At 37.4% G+C, this 25411-nt stretch overlaps 1 protein-coding gene across 5 annotated transcripts in view; it reads right to left on the reverse strand.

The window, feature by feature from the left end:
* Window positions 1-25411, reverse strand: part of LOC139939009 (uncharacterized) — a 111088-nt gene that overhangs the window by 76870 nt on the left and 8807 nt on the right. Inside the window, exons 4-6 of one of the 5 annotated variants that reach the window (XM_071934716.1) lie at window positions 4247-4375; window positions 3896-3940; window positions 2753-2992 (exon numbers count right to left, since the gene is read on the reverse strand). The exons of 2 other annotated variants lie outside the window; for them this stretch is intronic. In XM_071934716.1, the coding sequence (XP_071790817.1) occupies window positions 2865-2992; window positions 3896-3940; window positions 4247-4375 (302 nt within the window). In that variant the 3' untranslated portion in view covers window positions 2753-2864. The remainder of the gene's footprint in view (window positions 1-2752; window positions 2993-3895; window positions 3941-4246; window positions 4376-25411) is intronic. 2 more of the 5 variants (XM_071934718.1, XM_071934719.1) reach the window with 2 other exon arrangements.

Below are 25411 nucleotides of genomic sequence, written 5' to 3' on the forward strand. Positions count from 1 at the left end.
ATCACACTGTGCATAAATGCAGAGTTTCTTGAAAAAGGCCCAAAGCAACCATCATAACAGCACTGCGACATCAAACTGTGGACTGGATCCAAACAAGACAATGGAAAATGCCTAGCAACGAAGACAAACAACCTTCATCAGGGCCGTGTTGTGACAGAAAATATGCCGCGACACGGACTGGTTTGACACTGGTTTTCTGAGGCACTGGTACTTCAGTGTTGATTTCACTTTTCATTTCTATTTGGACACTTTCTGGATACCATGCAGGCGCCACCAATGGCAGGAAAAAACACTAGTTCCAAAATCAAAGGGGGTGGGTGGAAGGTGGGGAGAGGGGTGGGGCTAGTTTTTACCGATCAAGTTTAAAAAAAAAATTACAGGGAGGAAAACTTCACACTTATGACCAAGTAATATAACTGAACACAAAATATACCGGGATATAGTTTGAGTTATTTCATTTTAAAAGTCGATCTTTAGGTGCATGCATGTACAGTATTTCAATTGTAAACCCTGGGGCCGATTTCACTAAACTTTGTTTTGCTATCATCGCTACATTGAACGCAACACTACACAAACCACAAAATCCATCGCAGTTGTGACGGGCTGCATTTTCGATTTCACTAAGGTATTTTTTCGACAGATTTTTTTACGATGGATTTACATAAAAACCTTAACCTTGAACGAGGCTCTCGCAGGATTATTTGACCTTTGACCCATCATCGCGGCAGTTTTGCATGACGACTAAAAAAGTCGTCCGTCATTTTTTCAAGAAAACACGTTGAAAACAGCCTTGTTGGTTGGGACGCAAAAAAGCGCTATAGCTATAGGTTTAATCTGAAACCAGCCACTTTTAACCATCAAACAAAGTTTAGCAAAGAGCAAATACAGCCAATTTGTCAATTGCAGTTAGACAATCAAATGAAGAATCATAAATAAAGGAAAACTTACGACTATGCTTGTCTGTGAGTGATGTAAACACAATGGTAGTTAATACGTCAGAAAAATAATAAAAAACACTGCTATCTTGCAGTTTATCGTAACCACACAATGTGCATGTGATCAAAATACTAAAAAACAAAAAAATTAACTGTGCCAACATAAACAACTACACACAGCGAGCCTGCATTATTTAATATTATAAATATCTGATGGGTTTGTTCTGTTACAGAAAAAAAGTTCTCTTTTGCATGCGGAGCACCAGAAAAAAAGTTCTCTTTTGCATGCGGAGCACCAGCGTTATTCATGTACAGCAGATGCATTGCCATTGACTTTTATGATGGAATTGAGTTTTGCGTCTACTCAAGAGCACCCGCAAAAATCGTTCGCAAATTTGCCTATTTTAGTTGGGCTTGCGATTGATTTCAAAACGTCCGACTTTAGTGAAATCAGTTTTTTAAATCTGTCTTGTCACTGATTTCGCGATTTGCGATGGGTATTAGCTGTTTGCAATTGATTTAAAGTTTAGTGAAATCGGCCCCAGAGCTGCCATTATTTGCACCTTGCAGTCAGAGATTTTGTCCAGACAAAAATCACTCAGTTACATTCATCATAACAGGGAAAAAGTTTCCATAATCGGGGGAAATTTTCAATTGTTTATTGGAACATGGAAAGCTTTAATTTAGTGACACACTTGTGTTATTTGCTTGTAGTATGATTGTAAATTAATTCCCCTTCATAAAGCAATGAATAAAAGAAAACTTTGTGAAGAATATTGTGCTGTCTAAAGTTGGATTTAATCAAGAATAAAAATCACCATAGTGGTTTATATTGTGGCGTACTTTGCTTAGCAATGATACACAGTTATTATAAACCGGTTAAAGGAACACGTTGCCTTGGATCGGAGGAGTTGGTCTATAAAAAGCGTTTGAAACTGTTTGTTATGAAATGTATATGGTTAGAAAGATGTTTTAAAAGTAGAATATAATAATCCACACAAGTATCACTCAAAATTGCACGGTTTTCTTTTTACGTCGCGAACTATCACGGTCAGCCTCTTATGGCCGACCGTGTTATTGGACGAGGTAAAAAGAAAACCACGCAATTTCGAGGCATATTTGTGTAGATCATTGTATTCTACTTTTATAACATCTTTCTAACCATAAACATTTTATAACAAACGGTTACAAAACGCCTTTCAAAGACCAACTCAACCATTCCAAGGCAACGTGTTCCTTTAAGGTCGGTCTTAGCTCTTTTTGAAATCAACCCAACAGGTCAGACAAACTGGTGGCACATTTACAATAATATCTGTAGGAAAGACAAAGGCTTGCTACATACCTACAGAGGGAAAGAGGTTGCAACTTTGATACACACTCCACAGAGTGAACAAAATCCACAGGCAAAATCTCTCAGGTGGGATTTGAACACATGACCTTTGCATTGCTAGAGCAGATGTCTTACCACTAGACCACCGAGCTGGTCCAGTAGCTAGAGGCAGTTTTAATCCTATGTGTGATGCTTTTCTACAAGTGTGTTGGTTCGAATCCCCCATTAGCTCACTGATGTTTTCAAAATGAACAAAAGTATTGTCGTCAACAATTATCTTGATTTTATGCAATTCAAAATCATAGACGTAAACCATTGTTTGCATGAGAGAGATTGGCTGCTGTCAGCTTGTCGTTTATATCCTGTTGTGGGAGTTTGCCGATTTCCCTCATGGGAAGATCATCTAAATGAACAAACACACAGTCTTGTGGGTTTTCTTCCTAAATTTTCCCCTCCCAGTGTGCCCGACTATAACTACTCAACTTACCAGAGGTTGACAAGTTCTGAAGCAGCCTCGGATGCCTTGATATGCCCCAGGGCTAGGCAACCACCTTCTCTGACCAGCCTGTCTTTGTCCTTCAGTAGATGCATCATGCGTTTTATGGCGTACTTATTGCTCGGTTCTGCGACCTGGGCAAGGGACAGAGCGGCAACTGCACGCACGTTCTCGTCTGGGTCATTGCACAGATCAGGAGTGCTTCCACGACTGAGTTACTGTAGAATTTGCCTGATGGAGGGAAAATTGGAATGAGTTAATTATTTGAGAAATTAGAATTTTAGCTTTTGCAAACTGCTCACCAACTAACAGGACCTTTGGCAGACATGCAAAAATAAAGGAGTGGCCTGAAGTTTCAACCCTAGCAGAGTCTGCCTCAAAGGCTAAATGACTATCAGAACACACACCTATATAAACAGGTATACAGAAGTAGGATTGATTCTCCCAAAGCACTAAAGCTATATTTTAAGATGAGTTGGCAATATCACCATAGTGATTTGTATTGTGACGTCACACTTTGCTTTATAGCAATTAAAGACACTGGACACTATTGGTAATAGTCAAAGACCAGTCTTCTCACTTGCTGTATCTCAACATACGCATAAAATAACAAACCTGTGAAAACTTGAGCTCAATAGGTCATCGCATCATAGTTGCGAGATAATAATGAAATAAAAAATACCCTTGTCACACGAGGTTGTGTGCTTTCAGATGCTTGATTTCGAGACCTCAAATTCTAAATCCGAGGTCTCGAAATCAAATTTGTGGAAAATTACTTCTTTCTCAAAAACTACTTTACTTCAGAGGGAGCCGTTTCCCACAATGTTTTATACTATCAACAGCTCCCCATTACTCGTTACCAAGTAAGGTTTTATGCTAATAATTATTTTGAGTAATTATCAATTGTGTCCACTGCCTTTAAGATTTGATACACAGTTAAGATATCAATCCTAGCTCTTTGTGAAATCTGCCCCAGTCAAGTGGAAAGAGGTTTAAAAGAGAGAGAAGCATAAAACACACAGGATGTGGACCTGCCACCTCCAGATGTGGTTTATTGCTTGATAACTTAAAGGAACATTAAATAATTGGTAAGAAAAAAACTCCTCTAAGATCACAGATTTATATAAAACTTACACGGTCCAATGATGACGATAGTACAAAACATCCCATGAAATATATCTGTAGGAAATATCATGGTTGATGAGAAATTTAAAAAACTAATTTTCCACTTGGAGTTTATTGCTCAGTCAGAATTTTATTCACATTCTTTTTAATCGATGTCATGCAAAATGTGTAATCGGTGTTTCACTATTTTCTTGTGGACGATCGATCTCAAACTTCTACAGGTTTGTCAGTTTATGTATATGGTGGATTACATAAAGTGCTTACACTGCCAACAACTGTTTTGTTAACAAAAACCAATTCTGTAATGTTCCTGTTAGTGTGTATGAAATAAATAAAATCCCACTTCATTATTGTACTCACTGAGATTCTGTATAGCGTCAATGCGTACAGTAGAGTCCATACTGAACACCTCCCTCATGGTGTAGCTCTTTAAGGCTTGTTCCTCCCCTCTCTGCCAAAACTCAAACGACTCATTCACGATGCAGAACTCTACAGCCAGAAGAGAAGGGGAAACAAAAAAATTATAAAGTAAAAATATCACACAAAGAATAAGAAAGTGCCATCTCTTCTTCATTATAGAAACTTAGTTAGATGCATTTAGACACTTTCTCTGAGTGTTGCAAAAGAATTGTTATAGAAGCATGCATTTGTACTCATTATTATGTCAAATTATTTCAAGTACAGAAGTTTGGTAAATGTGAATAAAAAACAAATTCATTCTCAAAATCTTAGTTTGGCTTCAAACCCTCTTGTTATTTATTGAAAAAAATTAGAGCAAAGCTCCATCAAGCTGGATGCCATTTTGCGATCGGCTCACAACATTAATGTGAAAAGCAGTGTTTTGAAACCCTCCACTTGGTAACATCTGTATATTGCTCTGTGGTCTTGGCCATCAAATTTGTGATGCAATCAAAGCTAGATGAGTCACTTGTCAGAAATATCAGTGCATATAAAAGCCAAAAACAGGGATGGCATTTTCAAACAAATTTGTTTTGGAAATTTGAATGGCGAAGAATATTTTGTAATTATGTATTTTTGCCAACCATCTTTCTGATAAATAACACCATACACCTTCCTAGAACTCGAAAACACGAGCTTGTTTGTTAAATAAAGATCCAGAGTCAGTCTTGCATTTTGAAACACCAGGGCTTGAAAGTAATACCAGGCAGCATGCCAGAGGCCAGTGGTTTTAGCATTGGGCCAATAAACTTATGATCGTACAAGTCCAGCGGTCTTATGTTTTTGACTAATAACTACCCACTGCATTTCTAATTAAAATTTGATCAAAGGATTGGTAATAAAATAAAGATCAAGTGTCAGCCTTGGCACTTAGAAACACCAGAGCTCAAAATTAACACTGGACAGCAGGCCAGAGGCAAGTGATTTTAACATTGGGCAAAAACTTACTATCGAACAAGTCCAGCAGTTCATATGTTTTTGAATAATATCATTTCGCTGCCACTTTTATTTTAAACCGATAAAACAAATATCTTGTAAAGGGTCTATGTACTTTTTCCTAACAAAAAACACAGTGTCCACATATTTACATTAAACTAACACAGTTTGAAGATTATGATAGTAGAAAGCTTCCCTTGAAATTTTACTTACTGAGATGCTGAAGTTTTTGAGAAATGAGTAAAACAAATAATTTTCGTCTCAGTTTTAGCATGTAAAAACGTATTAACCAATTATGCTATGGTTTTGGTATATAATAATAATAATAATACCATAACTGGTTAATGGGATTTCACATGCTTTTTGAGACGAAAATTATTTTGTGACTTGTTTTACTCATTTCTCAAAAACTACACAACCTCAGTTAGTAATATTTGAAGGGAAGCTTTCCACTATCATTATCCTAAAACCCTGTAAGTTTAATGTAAATCTGTGGACATTTTGAAAAAGTACCCGAATCCTTTAATTCTGTTGAGCGTCAAAGTATTACCAATAAGAAAAATGAGATAACTCCTCTCATTTCAAAAACAGCTCAAATTTGGAACTACATGTATGTAGATAGTATCTTCTCATTTTGACTCCTGTCTCGTAACAAATTCACTGGCCAAGTAAACATAAATGAGCTACAAACCCTGCAGTCTTGTGGATTTTTATCTTAAATTAAAGCCCTGGTAACACTGACGAGTGAAGTAGCTCAATGGTTTTCATCTTGTTGTTTTGTATCCATTGGAATCCATGGCAACGCTGAACATGAAACCAGATCCCTGCTGGCTGACTTTATAATTAAAGCAAATACAATTAGTTTCATTCAACTCAGGCAGTGATCCATAAACTTAGGAGAGTTGTGCTACCTTAAGGTATTACTGTATACCACTATACAGGATTGGTAAAAGGGTAAAAAAAAAAAAATTTTCTTGATAAATTTAAAATGGTAACATTTCTTTGTGAAATGTTTGAGAGGGATTAGGGACCTTGTTGTACAGCCTGATGTAAAGGTTATGAGTAAAGCATGAGTAGTTCTTGAGGTTTTGAATTTTTTTAAATTTCAACTTCCTGTTTAAACCTGAAGGCAAGGTCAAACGGGGTCAAAGTTTGTGTAGAATTTGCTAGATTTTTGAAGACCTCTCTAATGCTGCATAGATTTTTAAAAAGTTCCTATGGAGTTATTTTTCTCTCTTTTTTTTTGTTGATTTTTTAGGTTTGGTTCTACCATGTAAATACCTTATGCACTCTGTATTGTTCTTTGATTCTACCATAATTTACCAGAACCCAATATTGTTTTGTGTTTGGCTGCTGACCGAACACTTAAACAGAAGAGAAAAAAAACCTTCATTGAAAACAATACCTGTTCCAGCGTGCTACGCTGGAACTGTTAATTAAATTATCTTGCGCGCACACTTCTGGTATACGGTATCTTAAGAGCAAATACTGTGTTGCAAACACTTTGATCGATAATTTGTAGAACGCGTCCAGTGACACTGTGCAGTGTCAAAACTTATTAGGAAAATCTTGGAAAAAAAAGACATATCAAGGTTTCATTCAAAATCTTGCGCCCTATACGCAATGGCATCGCTAAACTTGAAAATGGTGAAGCTTTTTCTCATCTTTGTTTATCTTATGCCTGGATATTACAAAGCTAATGGGAGATGTTTCCGTACGGCTGCCAAAAAAACTTGCCCCTCAGGATGGAGCAAGTGGGGAAATCACTGCTACAAGGTTATTGATGAGTACCTTGAATGGGCTAATGCAAAAAATAAATGCATTGAGATCGGGGGCGCAATGGCCACCCCAAATAGTCTGGAGGAACAGTCGTACCTCTTCAATGATCTTGGAGGTGCTATTTGGATTGACTGCAATGATATTCAAGAAGAAGGTGAGTGCCAAATATTTGATTTTAGTATTCACTGAAATCACAAGAGTCTTGTCATAACAGATAATGGTGGTAACACATTTGCAGGCAAGGCATTCTCAACCAAGTGTTTGGACATAAGGGTTCATGATAATTATGTGCAGTCACAGCAGATTATGAATCTCCATTTATTTAAAAATGGTGAAAGGTGAAAAAAGTTATACATAGCCACTTTGTTGTCTATCCTCATCTTTAAAGGCACCTGGGAGTGCAAGGATGGAGCAACTGATGTTGAAACCCTGCCTTGGACACCTGGGCAGCCTGATGGTGGAGCTACTGTGAATTGTGTCAGGCTGTGGGGTACAGGCTGGGTTGATTTGCCATGTGATGCGTCACTCCAAGCAGTGTGTAAGCAACCAGTGGCATAAAAGTACCAATAATCTACACACATTCAGGGATCAGTGAATCACACTGCCATCATCTTGCAAACAAGAATCACATCAATAACAGTAACTGACTGATCAAACTCACCCCTAGCCAAATTTAAGAGAATCACTTTATTTGAGTTTTGCAATATAAAAAAGAAGAGCAATAAATTCTAAAAATTATGTATGTAGCACCTTATATGGGATAACAGACATCCCTTATATTAACCCTGACCCTCCAAATGCTATTTACACCCTCTTTGCAAAAATGAAGGATTCAAAAGGACTGAGGGCCTTGTGCCCAAATAACAATTGCTTTTCACTGGGTCAGGCATTCAAACAATGTGGTGTGGAGTGACAACGAAGAGGAGGATATTGGAGGATTGAGGTCACCTGGGCACAATTTCAAAAAGCATGTAAGCACTAAACCTTGCTAAGCAAAAACAAATCCTGTTAGCAGAAATAGCTTACCGGCCAGACTATCATACAGTTATACTGCTATGACTTATACACCACTCATTATCTTGCTTAGCAAAGAAATTTGCAGAGCAGAAATGTTTACTTCAATTAATGCTTTATGGAGCTGGGCCCACACTGTTATTTCGGTTGTGTTAAATCTTACACAACTTGTGTAAAATTTTACACAACCCCTGTTTACTATATGAACCTAGCAACTGTTGTGTAAACGGTTTACACAACCCCAGTTGTGTAGTTTTTAAACAACAGTTGTGTGATAATTGTACACAATTATGTGTAAAAGTTTTTTACACAACTAGTTGTGTAAACGGTTTACACATTAATTGGTTAAAAATATTACACAACTTGTGTAAAATTTTACACAACCCCTGTTTACTATATGAACCTAGCAACTGTTGTGTAAACGGTTTACACAACCCCAGTTGTGTAGTTTTTAAACAACAGTTGTGTGATAAGTGTACACAATTGTGTGTAAAAGATTTTTAACCAAGTAGCTGTGTAAACAGTTTACACAATAATTGGGTATACTTAATTACACATCATTTTGTAAGATTAAATTCTACAAAATCATGTGTAAAGTACCAAATTAGCTATTATTGTGCAAACTGTTTACATAACAATCAGTTAATTTGTTTCCACAATTATAGTTGTTCACAATGTATTAATATTAGTTGTGGAACGCCCATTTTTAAGCAAAGTGTAGACACATAATGAGAAAATAATTCAGCAACTTGTTTTTAACAATATTTAAATGAATTTTATTGGTCAAAACTGCACCAATCATACATTCATTCATCACAAATGACAATAAAAATGTGTTGGTCACCAGCCAATATCGACCTCATGTTGACAAAATGGTCCAAGAGAGAACTTGGCCAAGGCCAAAATGCTTTGCGCAATAGCAGGTTTTTAATATTGCTTGTTAAACATGTTTTTTTTATAGAAAAACTGTGAATTTCAAGAGCAACACGCTGTGTCGTGTCACTCAGACAAACTGTAATTTAGTTATAAAATGACACAAAAAGGAATGCAACATGGCAAACAAACTGTCCACTTTTCAAACATCCAGCTTCCCCTTGTAAATACTGTTTTGCAGTCAATTGTTCATTTTAAACTCTCCAATGAAACAAGTTCATCTACTCGGTCCATCCAGATAGTCATGTTGGTAGTTCCAGGGAGCTGGTTTTTGCTATTCTTCTTGCATTTCCTAACAGTACAGGCGTGTATTGAACAGTGTGGCTGATAGTTCATGATTGTTCCACATCCAGCACATAATAATCTCCATAGCTTGACGTTCAGAATCCAACTAGTACTCATCCTTAACTAGTTTGTGCTGTAGCAAGTTCCACCAAGTGAGAAGGATGAATGGCAGTGGCTGGTGCTTCAATACAGGAATGCTGATTATGTAGTGTTGGATATCTGTTACGTGTCACACTGTTTAAAAAAGAAAGACAACTTTGAAATAGTCTGAATGAACAGATACTTAAAACACAGAATCAAGTAGCTGAGAGTAGGCCTACAAAAAAAACATGAGGGGTCACTAGTTAGTCCCACCAGCACGACTTTAGGTTAGTGCTGATCCAAAGGGCATAATTGTTTTTCTTCCAGTTGCTTTGCATTTTTTTCACAATGTACGTACGAGTCTAAAATTCCCAGCAATGTTTTGCAGTTAAAATTTCTTTGCATCATACCAAATAATTCCATTATACCGAATAAAAAATTTCAAGCCCTAATCGTCAGAAGATATACAAATGTCAATGAAAAATGTTCAAGCCTTCACACACTGCTGTGCATGTGAGACCATGGAGCACCCCGAAACACACGTGGTTTGTCTGTGTGCGTGGTGCACGGGGGGACTAAAAATCAATATTTTTGTACTCTCGTTGGAGATAGGTCGAGTTGACGAAATAGACATGATTGAATGATAGAACTAGTCGGAAAATACAGCAAAACTGACTTGAATAACTAACGTTAAAACTGTCAAACTTATTTTTAAAAGTGTCTGCATTGAATGACCAAACTTCTCATGGGTTGACGTCTCTCTTGGGCCCATTGATCTGACTACGGAGGGTTAAAAATCTTATAGTTAGGCCTACATGCAAACTCTAAATTTTCGCTGCACAGTGGCAGCGTTGTAACAATGGCCTTTACGATCCGCGTAACCCGTTGTCATCGACGAGGTAAAAACTTATAATTTTATGCTAATTTACCGAAAGCCAACTGACAGATACCCACACAAAATGGTCCTTATTACGGTACTCTTCGTTCAAACCAGTGAATTGTTATTTACTTACCGCCACAATGAACAAAATCTTCGAATCCTCGCTGCTCTTGACGTCGACAGTAGCGGCAAAGTACGTCAGCCATTTTGTTTTGTTCGTTTTGTTTGCCAAGCAAAAGTACTTCGTGATTGGTTGCTTTTTGATCACGTGCTTCAAAGTTTACACAATAGTTGTGTAAATTCAGTTTTGGAGGTTTTATCGATTTATAATAATTACACAACTAGCATTGTACACAACTTGGAAATGAGTACACAACGTTGTGTACAAATTACACAAGGTGTTTAAAAAAGATTTTACACAACATTTTTTTACACAGCAGAATAACAGTGCAGGAGTAAAAACGGCTCATTGAGCGAGAGTTGAGGGAAAGTACATGCTTATTGCTCACAAGAATCCTTTGTCAAATTAGGGGGTTTCATTTTGAGGGAAAAGAAACCCCTAGTACACAACGATAAAGGGCCACATTTCATAAAGCCTGTAAGCATAAATCTTGCTAAGCAAATACAAATCTTGCTTAACAGAAACTGGTTTCCAGCCAAATTCCAGTTAAATTCACACTGTTGCAACTGGTGCTTAGTTTAGCAATTTTTTGCTTAGTAAAGAAATTTGCTAATCAGTACTTTCTGCTTACCAGCCTTATGAAACTGGGTCCAGGTGTTTTGCCAGAGCGGAGAAATTCCAACTTCCCTTTCATAAACAATAGGAATGTCGCTGAAAACCCCCAAACTAAAACAATGGAGAACAGTGGGTCACTGTGTCCTCAAACATTTATGATTGTTTGTTAATACATTTATGATTGTTATAATAAGAGGGCATTATCACAAACAAAAATACTAATGACTTTGGGGCGTACTAAGGCAAGGTACTAGACTTATTATTACTAAAACAAAATATTTTTACAGAATTTCAAAAAACCTTAAAAAAAATGAGCCTTTTAGGTTCAAAATGCAAAAAAAACACGCATGGTGTTACTGCAAACCAAATTTGATGATATCCCACCATGCAATGCCTCAAATCATATATTGAAAGGGAGTAAAAAAAAACAACATAAACTTATGGTTTGATTTATTCCAAAAAACAAAAGAGAAATTCATGAATAGGAATGAAAATTTCACCAATTGGCCTTAACACTTAAATTGCTCGGGCTTTCAAGGCTATATTAATTAAAGACTCACTTGTTTAGGGAGGCATATAGTTTGTACATTTGCAGTTGATTATTTATGTGAACATAGCCAGCTTTTACTCTATTTTCATTATTTATATACTGTGTTTATTCTAGAACTTTGTTCCCATTTTATGATGAGGGTTTCTGCTTTAAACAAAAATTGTTATGTAATTTCATGAAGTTGGTACATTTTTGTATATTTAGGCTGTATTGATGTAATTTTGATCTGGACCCAATTTCACAGCTCTGCTTACCATGAGCAAAGAATCAGCACTTATTGAAGCAGGGAATTCCATGCATACGACAAGCGTATTTCACAGGTTAGCAGGGAATTTTGTTCTTGTGCATGTGCATACTCCACGCTCCTGGGCATTTTTCACTCATATAGCTAGCAAAAGCAGAGAATGGTGATCCTATAGGGCCTAAGTGCAAGATTTAGCCGTAAGCAGAGCCATGAAATTGGGCCTTGATGAAATTTTAAAGATCTGGAAGTTCCATATAGTGTTGTGCACCTATATTTAAAGGAACACGTTGCCTTGAATCGGACGAGTTGGTCGATAACTGAGCGTTTGTAACCGTTTTTTATAAAATGCATATGGTTGGATAGATGTTTTAAAAGTAGAATACAATTATCCACACAAGTTTGTCTCGAAATTGCGTGGTTTTCCTTTTACAGCGAGAACTTACTCGGTCGGCCATTTATGGGGGTAAAAAATTTGACTCCCATAAATGGCCGCCCGTATTAGTCGACGAGGTAAAAGGAAAACCGTGCAATTTCGAGGCATGTTTGTGTGGATCATTGTATTCTACTTTTACAACATCATGTGCATTTTATAAAAAACAGTTACAAATGCTTTTCTAAGACCAACTCGTCCGATCCAAGGCAACGTGTTCCTTTAACTTACCATCCGTTTGAATACAGCTATAGTAATGAAAACTGTTTACTGTCATTTTTTGACCATAAGGCTCCAGGAATAATTTTAAGCTGAAGCATCAGAAAATCTCTTAATCTTTCAGAGCTCAGTGTATTAGCATAATAACTTGTATGATTTGTTTTAGGAATGTAATTTAATTCAATGGTAAAGCAATAAATAAAAGAAATTGATAAACAATGTACATTGTAATAGCAGTCAGTCAGTTTGGCAATTCAGCAGTCACTCATGTCAAATTGATCACAGAAATTAATTGGGTTTTGTATAATATTTGATTTGATGCAAACAACCAAAACACATTCCTGTGTAGATTGTAAAGAATAGAACTTATCTATTGTTCTGCTACCCAAGAGTAGATTTCAGAGGTGGGTTTGTGGGCTTATTGCATCTGAAAAGAACTGTAGGGACTATGGGGCAGGGGGGAGGGGGGTTAGGAAAAGGCCAGGGGTGGATTTCACAAAGAGTTAAGGTCTCATCTCCAGTTAGGAGTAGGTGTCCTGACCGGGACCTCAGGAGCGGGTGTCCTGACTGGGACCTCAGGAGCGGGTGTCCTGACTGGGACCTGAACCCATAACAAGTCTAAACTAGGAGTTTGGGGTGTCATGGCCGAGCAGATAAGAGCACCAATTCAAGCTCTGGTGCTTCTGTTCAACAGAGTGTGGGTTCGAATCCCGGTCATGACACTTGTATCCCTGAGCAAGATACTTAACCATAATTGCTTCTCTCCACCCAGGGGTAAATGGGTACCTGTGAGGGCAGGGATGGTTCTTGTGATTGATTTAGCCGAGTAGCGCATATTAATGTTGCACAAGGCTGTATACTACCCACTAGGGAGCTGAGATGGTTTAAGGAGTGAATTAAGGCCCAGTGACCACGGGTAATAATGTGAAGCGCTTTGGGACGCCCTCTGGGTGTGAAAAGCGCTATATAAAAAACGGGTTATTATTAGGACAGGTTACTTGTCCTAACTAAGGACCAGCCTAAGTGTTTAATATCTCCTAGGATTAGTCATAAGTTAGGACTAGTCCTAGGACTACATGTAGTCCTAAGTTATGACTAGTTAGGACTAGTCCTCTTTGCCAAAGTGACCCCTGGACTACCACTTAGCCTAGTGGATCGAGGGGACTTCTTTGGGAATTACTTCACTGTCACAAGTAATCCTTGGACTCAACAACATGACTGGCCTGCTCTAGTCATCGTCAGGCATGTCAAGAGACTGAAGAGTGTTTGAGATGCTGGACTCAGAGGTTTCAGTGATGCACTCATGATGCCCTTGTTCTCCAATATTAGTTTGTTCGTGTAATTTGATGCTGCGTCATCATGTAGCTGGTATTCATTACCAGTCGCTTGAAACCATGGCAACAGCAGCAACAACAAACTCAACAATCTTTCAGCTTGAAATGTTCCATTGAAACCTTGAAGGTCAGAAGCGCACGTTGAAAACCCATCAAAAACAAACTGTAGCGCACCATCGCCTGAATTTTTTTGGTTTGTTGTCATTATTTTTTTAAAGGGAGGGTACATTCATAAAAAATAAAAAAATTTTTACAAGAGGCAACTAAACTTCAAGGGTAAGTGTTTTTTGCTATGATACAAATTATATTACAATAATTCCCTAATATGCAAAAAGAAGTAAAAAAAGAGAGTAAAAGCACACATTTAAGGCACTGGACACGTTTAGTCATAATTGTCAAACACCAGTATTGTTACTATGTGTTTGTGTTCCAATTTTGTTTTATAAAAATAACAAAATCTTTGACAGTCAATTGGTCATCAAAGTTGCATGAAAATAATAAAGGAAAACATAATGGGAGACTTTGCGAAAGCTCTGCCACTAGAGGGCAGCAGACCTACCAGGTAAGGGTGCACAACTCCTATACCAAACAATGGTAAATGCTACAAATTCAAAAATACTCAAAAAATATTTAGAAGTCTCTCAGCCTCTTGAAAACTAAATCAGATACTTTGTCATACACTAAACTTCAGATTTCTTCTCATTTTTTTGTAGGTCAGCATTTTGGAATTTTTGCTAATTACCCTAGAAGAAACACTCCCAAAACCTCATGCACACTGCTTGTTATCATAGGGGAACTCGTGTCCAGTACGTCCTGTTCCAGAACAGTGCGGTTTATGCTGGCATTGTGTTATGAAAAACAAAATACAGTTTGGCTAAATCTAAATACAAAATCATAAACACGCAAAACACATGGTATTTGCTGTCAGTGACCGTCACTCATGCTTCTCCTATTCCTAAGTTGTTGACATTACCTGGTGAAGAGCGCCCTCTCTTGGTAAATGGCAGATAGTGTAAAGTTTCCCATTGTTGTACAAATTTGTGTGCTTCAGATATCTGAGAAAGGCTTCAGGCCTGAAGTCTTTATCAGACAAAACTATATATTAAAATTATTTAAGAGAGAAATTACCTCTTTTCTCAATTAAAAACTAAGTATGATCAGTGAGAAAGAGAGAGTCGTTTCTTCCATCATTTATAATCAATTTATGTTGTTTGTTACCAAGTAAGATTTTATGCTAATAATATCCCAGGTCGAAATTCCAGTTGAACCTAGTTAAACTGGGTTTAACTGGAACTAGTTGAAACCAGTTGATAAACTAGTTAAACACAGTTAAAACCAGTTGGTTTAATATGGAAAAAGGACAGAGACCAACTGGTTCATAATTTCAACCTTGTTGATGAACACAGTTAAACCTAATCGAAACCATGGAAAATGGACGAGTTTGATCACTATCCAGTTGAACCAGTTGACCCCAGTTAACTAGGTTCAACTGGAATTTTGACCTGGGATACTTTACTTTGAGTAATTACCAAACCTGTCCAGTACCTTTAAAGGGAAGACACGTTCCGTAATCACTCTGAAAATTAACGGCAATAAAAACCTACTTGGTTAGAAGTGCAGGAGGTTTGTATAAAGCGTTTTGAGAATAATTTCTGAGTGACACAATTATGGCAAAAATGTAAATGTTTACCCCTAAAGCCGGCCTCAGGTCGACCTTACGTCAACAAAAAACAGTCGGCGACTGACTTCTCAGGATCACACTGGTGCCTGAGCTAAGACGATTATTTACAACCTGAGCTTAACTGCGATGATTTTATGACAATCTGAAACAGTCACCACTCGGAAAAAATTAATACTAACTAAGATTTCTTTTTTTTGTCATCCTTACCAATCCTGTATAGTGGTATACAGTAATACCTTAAAGGTAGCACAACTCTCCTAAGTTTATGGATCACTGCCTGAGTTGAATTATACTAATTGTAATTGATTTAATTATAAAGCCAGCCAGCAGGGATCTGGTTTCTTGTTCAGCGTTGCCATGGATTCCAATGGATACAAAACAACAAGATGAATACCATTGAGCTACTTCACTCGTCAGTGTTACCAGGGCTTTAATTTAAGATAAAAATCCACAAGACTGCAGGGTTTGTAGCTCATTTATGTTTACTTGGCCAGTGAATATCTGATTCTGGGGCAAGTTAAAATAAAAAGATAACTCCAGAAGAACTTGAGCCGTTTTAAAAATCTCTGCAGCATTAGAGAGGTCTTCAAAACTGTAGCAAACTCTACACAAACTTTGACCCCGTTTGACCTTGCCTTCAATTCAATTCAATTCAATTTATCAACATTTATTTTCACCATGGATAATCACTTGAGAAAAAATGGGAAGTATAAATTTAAAAAATATAATAAAATCTTTTGCCATAAGTCATAACTTTGACATCAGGCTGTACAACAAGGTCCCTAATCCCTCTCAAGCATTTCACAAAGAGATGTTACCATTTTAAATTTATCAAGATAAATTTCCTTTTTTTACCCTTTACCAATCCTGTATAGTGGTATACAGTAATACCTTAAGGTAGCACAACTCTCCTAAGTTTATGGATCACTGCCTGAGTTGAATGAAACTAATTGTAATTGATTTAATTATAAAGTCAGCCAGCAGGGATCTGGTTTCTTGTTCAGCGTTGCCATGGATTCCAATGGATACAAAACAACAAGATGAATACCATTGAGCTACTTCACTCGTCAGTGTTACCAGGGCTTTAATTTAAGATAAAAATCCACAAGACTGCAGGGTTTGTAGCTCATTTATGTTTACTTGGCCAGTGAATATCTGATTCTGGGGCAAAATAAAATAAAAAGATAACTCCAGAAGAACTTGAGCATTAGGGAGGTCTTCAAAAATGTAGCAAACTCTACACAAACTTTGACCCCGTTTGACCTTGCCTGCAATTCAATTCAATTCAATTTATCAACATTTATTTCCACATTGGATAATCACTTGAGAAAAAAACGGGAAGTATAAATTTAAAAAATAAAATAAAATCTTTTGCCATAAGTCATAACTTTGACATCGGGCTGTACAACAAGGTCCCTAATTCCTCTCAAGCATTTCACAAAGAGATGTTACCATTTTAAATTTATCAAGATAAATTTCCTTTTTTTACCCTTTACCAATCCGGTATAGTGGTATACAGTAATACCTTATAGGTAGCACAACTCTCCTAAGTTTATGGATCACTGCCTGAGTTGAATGAAACTAATTGTAATTGATTTAATTATAAAGCCAGCCAGCAGGGATCTGGTTTCTTGTTCAGCGTTGCCATGGATTCCAATGGATACAAAACAACAAGATGAAAACCATTGAGCTACTTCACTGGTCAGTGTTACCAGGGCTTTAATTTAAGATAAAAATCCACAAGACTGCAGGGCCTGTAGCTCATTTATTTTTACTTGACCAGTGAATTTGTTACGAGACAGGAGTCAAAATGAGAAGATACTATCTACATACATGTAGTTCCAAATTTGAGCTATTTTTGAAATGAGAGGATTTATCTCATTTTTCTTATGGGTAATACTTCGACGCTCAACAGAATTAAGCTTTCTTAAATTAAAGTCTACATATCCATTGATATAATCCATATTATTGAAATTTTGTTTGAGTGGTTTCTGTCTCAACTATTCAGGCCTTTAACTTCATTCTTGAAGGGGCACAGCAATTTTCCTCTGGTAAAGGGTGCTTCTATGAGGAAAACATGTATTGGACCCTTGCAAAGGGCACCACATCAAAAAGCACAGGGCACCGTGGCAATTGCTCTGGGCGTGCAAGGGGTTATTTTGAGGCCTGACTATCGGAAAAGCTGCTTACATGACAGATGCAAAAGTGGTATCCTTTACAAACCTTACACTAACAGAGGCAAATACAGCACACGATCCTAATGTCTGTTTTCCACGCATAGCGTGCCTTGACAAACATTAAACCAAAATTATCCTAATTATAATTTTCACAATTTTACACCAAAATTGAGTTGAGCCTGCCGAACTTGCTGCTGGGCTAGTTTATTCAACTGATTTTCAGTACTTTTACTCATTACATTGTATTACATCCTTTTTGTCATTCTCTGATATTCAGTATACCACACGTACATTTACAATGCAAATGACATTCTTATTGTCTGCGTGCCATTGCACACATGGCCCTTCAGGCTGCTCCATGTGGAACTTTTCCCACTTACTGTGCCCAGGGTTAAAAACCAGAGATAAAACTCTTTGAGCTAAAAGACTCTGGAAAACCTTGTGGCCTACTATCTGTCACAAATTTAGCAAAATGAATAAATCTACACTTCACGTTATTTTGCGAAAGCTTAAAACTTAGGCTTAAGTTTGTTACAAATTTAGCTAAATGGAAACTTAATACACTTCTCAAATAATTTTAATGAAAATAATTCTAGAAGTAAAAAAATATATCCCTGTTAAAGTAACTCTAATTGCATTATGGTAATGACATTCAGATCCTTTGTCTTTTTTCTCTTGTCACCGAATATAAACGTTTTCGTCTTTCAACTTTAAGGGCCATGAATAATTTTGTCTCCTAAAATTAAGCTATAAAACAACTTAGATTTACGGTTTGTAATAACTTATGAAAACCGTTCCAATCTTTGTCTGGTTTGTATCACCTTATTAAATTTCTTATAATACAAACATGTATTCCCTCAATTTAAAATTAACCTGTCCCAGCAGAACGGTGTTCGCGGGCTAGAATGATCCCAAACCCATTCTTTTTGTTGTGGCGCCTTTAGGAATGCGCCACACCTTGGGCTACTTTCTTAGCCCAACTTGGGCTTTGAATACCAAATTCTTTGCAAGCGTACACGCTTGCTAGTGCCCAACAGACAATATTTTCCTGCTATACGCTGTAACGCAGGAAAATACATGTATCTACCTGTATTTATAAACATGATACAGAGCTGGACCAAGATATTACACAAAAAACCATAACAATTGTTCACAACCTGATGACATTCTCCAAAACAACTACATGTAAACAACACAACTGTGGCCTATCTCGACCCACTCTCCCAACATTGTGACTGTCCAACAATATTTTCTCCTGAAGATACATGATGACACCACCAGAGGGAAATCCATTTATAGGGTGACCCATCATTAGTGGATGTTCAAGCCCAACGACTAAATATCATACGTGGACTTCATGTACTTCATCCTTCCGATCTGCACGCCAACTAACATATTTTGCAAATTGGCAAGCTCAAAACTCCCACAGAATGTTCTGATGAAGAGTATAGATGTTCTTTCTATGTACACAGATGTCTGTCAAAATGAAGCCATCAACAGTGTGTGCAATTCTCTCGATTGCAAACTCCATCCATACCCTATCACTAAACCAACCTCCGAGTGCATGCACCTTGGGCTCAACTGCAAGCCCTGAAATTTGTGATATCACACAACATGATCTGGAAAAACAATGACGTCATTTTAGTAGGGCGCCCTCGCCTAGAGGTCAAAAGGAAGCTTGTTCATTGGCCAATCCTGTGCGCCGTGTGTACAAATCTGTGCGTATAGATTGTTTCGTCACTGTTTTTCCTCTAAGATGGTGGCTGGATGACGTCAATGCATTTAAGGTCCATACAGATGATGTTCTTGTCATCTATATCTACATCTCGTCATCTTGTCATGTCATGACAGTACTCTTAACACTTTCAAGAATCTGATCCATTCTATGAAGCAAATGCACCCTATACCCTCAAATTTACTTTTGATGCATCTCAAACTTCAATCAACTACCTGGACCACTATTCAAGAATGAAAGGTTCAGAGAAACTGGCATTCTTGACACATAAAAAGTATACCAAACCCCTGGGAAACCTACCAATACCTATAACACACACAAAATCATCACACCCCCTACATGTTATCAAGACATTCATTATACGGGTGACTTGAATATACCAGAAACACCAACAATGATTTCTCAGACAAAGTGAATCCCTTCAGTGAAAAACTAACCACAAGAGGAATAGAGTATTAATCAGACATAAACAAAATCACAAACAAAGTATCTTTTGAAGAACCCAGCAATCTTAATCAATTTGATTCACATACAATCCTTGCATCAACCACAGCGACCTAAACTGTGCAATCGCAATGAAACACTCCAGAGGATTTTTCAAAACCTCCTTTCATTGATTTAAAAAAAGACAAAAACATTCAGAAAACTAATTAGAGCAAAACTCAATCCAAGTCTTGACGACTCCAGGCCTACCCAACAGATTTCCCCCCATTACCGACAACATACATGTATGGGAATAACTAATCAGAGCAAAACTCAATCGAAGTCTTAGCAACTCCACGCCTCTACCCAACGGCTCTCTTTTGGACTGATATCCCTCCCCCCCACCCCTCCGCCCCTGAATGTCAAGGTCATTAATGGCTGAATCAAAAAAGGAAATGTTGTCCAAGCAACAACTCAAGAATTAGATTAATATCAAGGGGGCATTTGTGTTTGTAAACACACCATCCCTAGCATGCATGTCCATTCTTCTGGTAATTATGGGCACTTCTTTATGAGGAAGATACTGGAACTTTGCAAAGGGCACAATGGCAATTGTTGTGGGTGTTGCGTGGGTTGTTTCCAGGCTTGACTGTTGGATAATCTGCTAATGTGACTGATGCAAAACTGTTACTCTTATTGAATTTCTTGTGGGAGACAAACCTTCCCTTAATGAAGGCAGGCATCAACACATGATCCTGCATGAGCCAAAGTATCACGGGCTGATAATCACTAAATGGCAATCAACAGTAAACCACAAAAGTGGTGAATTCCTTAGCAAAAAATCCTTTCAATTCTAAACCTACACTTGTATAATTAATGAAATTCTACTTTCTATCACCCATTAAGCCAATAACAAATCTGAGGTAAAAACTGGTAAAAAAAAATGCATAATTAATGAAATGCTACCTTTTATCACCCTGGGCCAATGGATCTGAGGAGAACACCTGGTAACAAATAAATCACTGACAGATTGCGCTTCAGTTACGGTCAGAGACCACAGGTATTTATTTGCTCCTGGATGAACAACTGTTTATGAAAACTTGGAAGCAATTTTCAATTTGAAAAAATAAAAACTCTTAGAAAGTAACAATAATGGCAATGCTACGTACGCTGAAGGTCAGCATTTTACTTTTCTGTGCGCTAAGTCAACACTTAAACAAAGCTAACGGGAGATGTCTCCGTAAAGCTGCAAAAGAAACTTGCCCCGCAGGATGGAGCAAGTGGAAAAGTCACTGCTACAAGTTTATTCCTGAGCACCGTGAATGGGCTAATGCAAAAGATAAATGCATTGAGATCGGGGGCGTGATGGACACCCCAAATTCTCTGGAGGAGCAGTCACACCTCCAAAGTCTTACGTTAGCCATTTGGATTGACTGCAATGATATTCAAGAAGAAGGTGAGTGCCTTTTTGATTTGATTTAGGTATTTACTGAAATCATGTGTCTGGACATATCAGATAATGATATTAGATTTTGTCGCCGTTTTCACAAAGTGACAAATTCGTCCAAAAGGATGCAATGGGGCATTTTCAATTTTTAAATGTAGTATGTGTCCTGAAAATTTCTAAAAAATGTTTAGTCGTGAAAATAACCAAATGGCGAATCGTCGGCATTTAATGTTTTGCGATTTCACAAACCAGAGTTGTCACCTCGATCCACATCGGGGTGTGTATTATAAGCCACGAACTCAACTGAGCAGCTCAGTGAGTGTAGTAGTCTTAAGTCAAGGCGCGCACGCCACCCCCAGGACCAACTTACAAACAAGACCAATGCCCAGTGGTATTTTATTGTGTGAAGCGCACACCTTGACTGAAGTCTAGCTGTGTGTGGCCAATGATTTTACTTCATTTTGAGTTTTTTATGAGCCGGTGAATCCACGCCCTGTGTGTGGCGAGTCTGAGGTGTTTTGGAATTTTGCGTTTTCACGTATTGGCGAGTCGGCATGCCTTTTGTTTTGGGCGACATGGGGTGCTGCATTTTTGCGTTTTCACGTAATTGGGTGAATAACATTGGAACAAAACAGGTTGTTAAAGTAGCATCCAAAGAAAGAGTCATTCTATTTCAACTAATACACAAACGTATCACTAGAAAATATTTTACACATTGAAGTCACTGGACACTATTGATAAAATAATTGATCGCATAAAACCTTACTCCGTAGCGAGCGTGGAGAGCTGTTGATGGAATAAAACATTGTGAGAAACAGCTCCCTCTGAAGCAACGTAGTTTTTGACAAAGAAGTAATTTCTCACTTAAATATTTTTTTTTGGGGGGGGGGGAATCCACAAGACCACAGGGCTGTTTGCTGAAAATGTTTACTGGCCCAGTATATTGTTTCAATCTGGCCTCGATCTTTCATTCAGTTTCATTTTTGCATGTACACATTTTTATTTCATCTTGTTATTGTGTTTATTTATTACCTTACTACCCCCCCCCCCCATTTCATTGCATGGTGTTTCTGCTTATTTTTGACAATATTTAGGGCTTTAGTTTTAATGTGGTATGTTTTATATGGTAGATCTTGTAATCGTTTGTGTATTGCTTGTAAGCTTGGGCGATATCACGATATTATCGAATATTGCGATATTAATTTGGAAACGTTTTTGATATCGGATGGATTTGGTTTTAATCGAAATATCGATATATCGCGATAATCGCGATAATTGCGATATATCGCGATATCGTTTAAATATCGCAATGTATTTGCTAGCTGAGACATCTTGCACCCCATAGGTTTGGAGTAAAACCAGAAAAATAGGTCATTAGAACACCTCTCTTATGCTATGACTGTCTCTTCTACAACTTTCACTTGGAGTTTGAAGACTGATGATGTCAAATTTAATTAATCGCGATTATATTGAATATCGCGATATATTGTCGGTGATATATCGTGAATAAAATAAATCGATATCGCCCAAGCTTAATTGCTTGTTACTTGCCATCTTTTGTTTTAATCTTAACTGCAATTTTAGAGTGTGTTATGTATAGTATATGTATGTTTACCTTTTTATGAGCTAGGTCTGGGAGGGGCACATCTTTTTGGTATTTATTTATTTTTATTATTTTACTTTTGCCCCTACCTGGACGGCCTTCGCTTGTTTTAATGTTTTGTCTGAAGAATTAAAAAATAAATAAATAAAATGTACTGTGTGTCTATTTGAACAATTATTATGACATACGCTAGAGCCAAGAGAGGATTACATCAATTGTCTTTTTGGGTATAGGGGCACATAATTTATTACTCAATAGAATTGAAAAGTGTTTACCAGACTCACAGTCAACATTTTAACATCACTTCTTTTTGTTTAAAGTCACCTGGAAATAGAATTGTTTTTCTTTCAAACATAAGAGTATATGCTTACGAACAATAAAACAATAGTAATTGTTTGTCACGATTTATATGTTTAAAAAATATATAAAGTTGTTTGGGGGCTGACTCCGCCTACCCCTTTTGTGACGTCAATCGAGGCAGACTTTGCCTGCAATGCGTATAGTAAACACACGTGCAAAGTACATGTACGTCCAAGTCGTGAGTTGGTACATTTCAAAAAGTGTTTTTCTGCATTCAGCAGCAATACACCTGGTCGGCATTGCCGGAAAAAAAAAAAAAAAAACGTACAAACTCACGATTTGGTCCATACATGTACTTTGCAATTGTGTTTACTCTACGCATTACAGGCAAAGTCTGCCTCGATTGACGTCACACGAACAGCGCCCTCTCGGGTCGGGGTCTACTCTTAAATTTGTAAATAACATAAATACTGATTTTTTTTAAACCTTAGCTAACTGTTTATTCACATTTCACTCATCAAAACACATATATTAGTGACAAAAGCTTTATTTTGAAAAAATACCACTTCCAGGTGACTTTAAGATATTGTTCTACTGTATTTTTATATTCAACTGAAACACACAAGACTGCTGGAATCTTGAGGTTACTGGCCCTAAAACTACTTGCCACTTAAACTACTGGCCTTTGGCGTGTGGTCCAGTGAAAACTACTTTGGGAAAAACAAAAGGTCAATATTTTGGTTTTTGCATTTAAACCTTCAGGCCTTTTGGTTTGCAACAGCTTATTCTACTTTCTCATTCAGTTTTTTTCCATAAAGAGAGGATTGTTAACAATTTGTGACATGTTTACAATCACCCAATTGTGTTGAAAGGTGTTGGGTTGTGGGCAATCAAAGCAGATTACAAATATCTGTTTATTACACATGACAAAATTGAGTCCACTTTGTTGTCTATCTTTATCTTTACAGGCACCTGGGTGTGCAAGGATGGAGCAACTGATGTTGACTTCAGGAATTGGGTAGATGGGGAGCCTAATGGTGGAAGTGCTTACAATTGTGGCACGCTGTGGCCTTCCGGCTGGAGGGATTGGCATTGTGTTACTGGTGACAAGGCCCCTGTAGTGTGTAAGCAACCAGTGGCATACAAGTACCAATAATCTACACACATTCAGGGATCAGTGAATCACACTGCCATCATCTTGCAAACAAGAATCACATCAATGACACTAAATGACAGATCAAACTCACCCTTATCCAATTTTAAGGACAAAAATAAAAATATTTGAACTGAGCAGTGTAAATCAATAAATTTAAAAACAATCATGTATGAAAACCCTTAAAGGGGATCACACACAAAATGGTAATTGGCAGTGCATTGGAAAAATTAAATTTCTCTGTACATACATGTACTTTCGTGGTTTGACAAAATTGTAGTAATTAATTTTTTGTTTAAAGGCAGTGGACACTATCATTTGGTATTTGTCAAAGACTAGCCTTCACAATTGGTGTATCTCAACATATGCAAAAAAAAAAAACCTGTGAAAATTTGAGCTCAATCGGTCATCAAACTTGCGAGATAATAATGAAAAAAAAAACACCCTTGTCACACCAAGTTGTGTGCGTTTAGATGGTTGATTTCGAGACCTCAAGTTCTAAATCTGAGGTCTTGAAATCAAATTCATGGAAAATTACTTCTTTCTCGAAAACTATGACACTTCAGAGGGAGCCGTTTCTCACAATGTTTTATACAATCAACCTCTCCCCATTACTCGTCACCAAGAAAGGTTTATGCCAACAATTATTTTGAGTAATTACCAATAGTGTCCACTGCCTTTAAAGATTTTGGCTTTTGATGGCTGTTTATTGCTAACAGTAATGTGTAAATTTTAATTATTTCAGTGCCAAGGTTATGATCTATTTCATAGTATTCCCATGGAGGAAGGAAGGGAAGGAGCTCGAACGAAGGGACTTCAAAAGTCGAACCCGTGGTACCGCAACCGTTTAACGACACCTCGTAATCACCCACATACCTTACACAGACAATGGGCGACCTGGTGTATGTGAGTTTGCGCTTGCGCACTTGGTTCTTCACTCAACTATGGTGTCGTATGTCGTATGGATATAATACAGAAAAACAACTTTTTTGAGACCTGATAAAAATTGTGTACACTTGTGCTCACCAAATCAAAAAACCAACCACCCTCGTGTGCCTATACCCAAATTTTGATCCACCGCTATTGACCGGAAAGTCACAAAAAATGCAAAAATATGCCATGATGT

The sequence above is a fragment of the Asterias amurensis genome, chromosome 6, assembly GCF_032118995.1.
Source record: "Asterias amurensis chromosome 6, ASM3211899v1".
Lineage (NCBI taxonomy): Eukaryota > Metazoa > Echinodermata > Asteroidea > Forcipulatida > Asteriidae > Asterias > Asterias amurensis.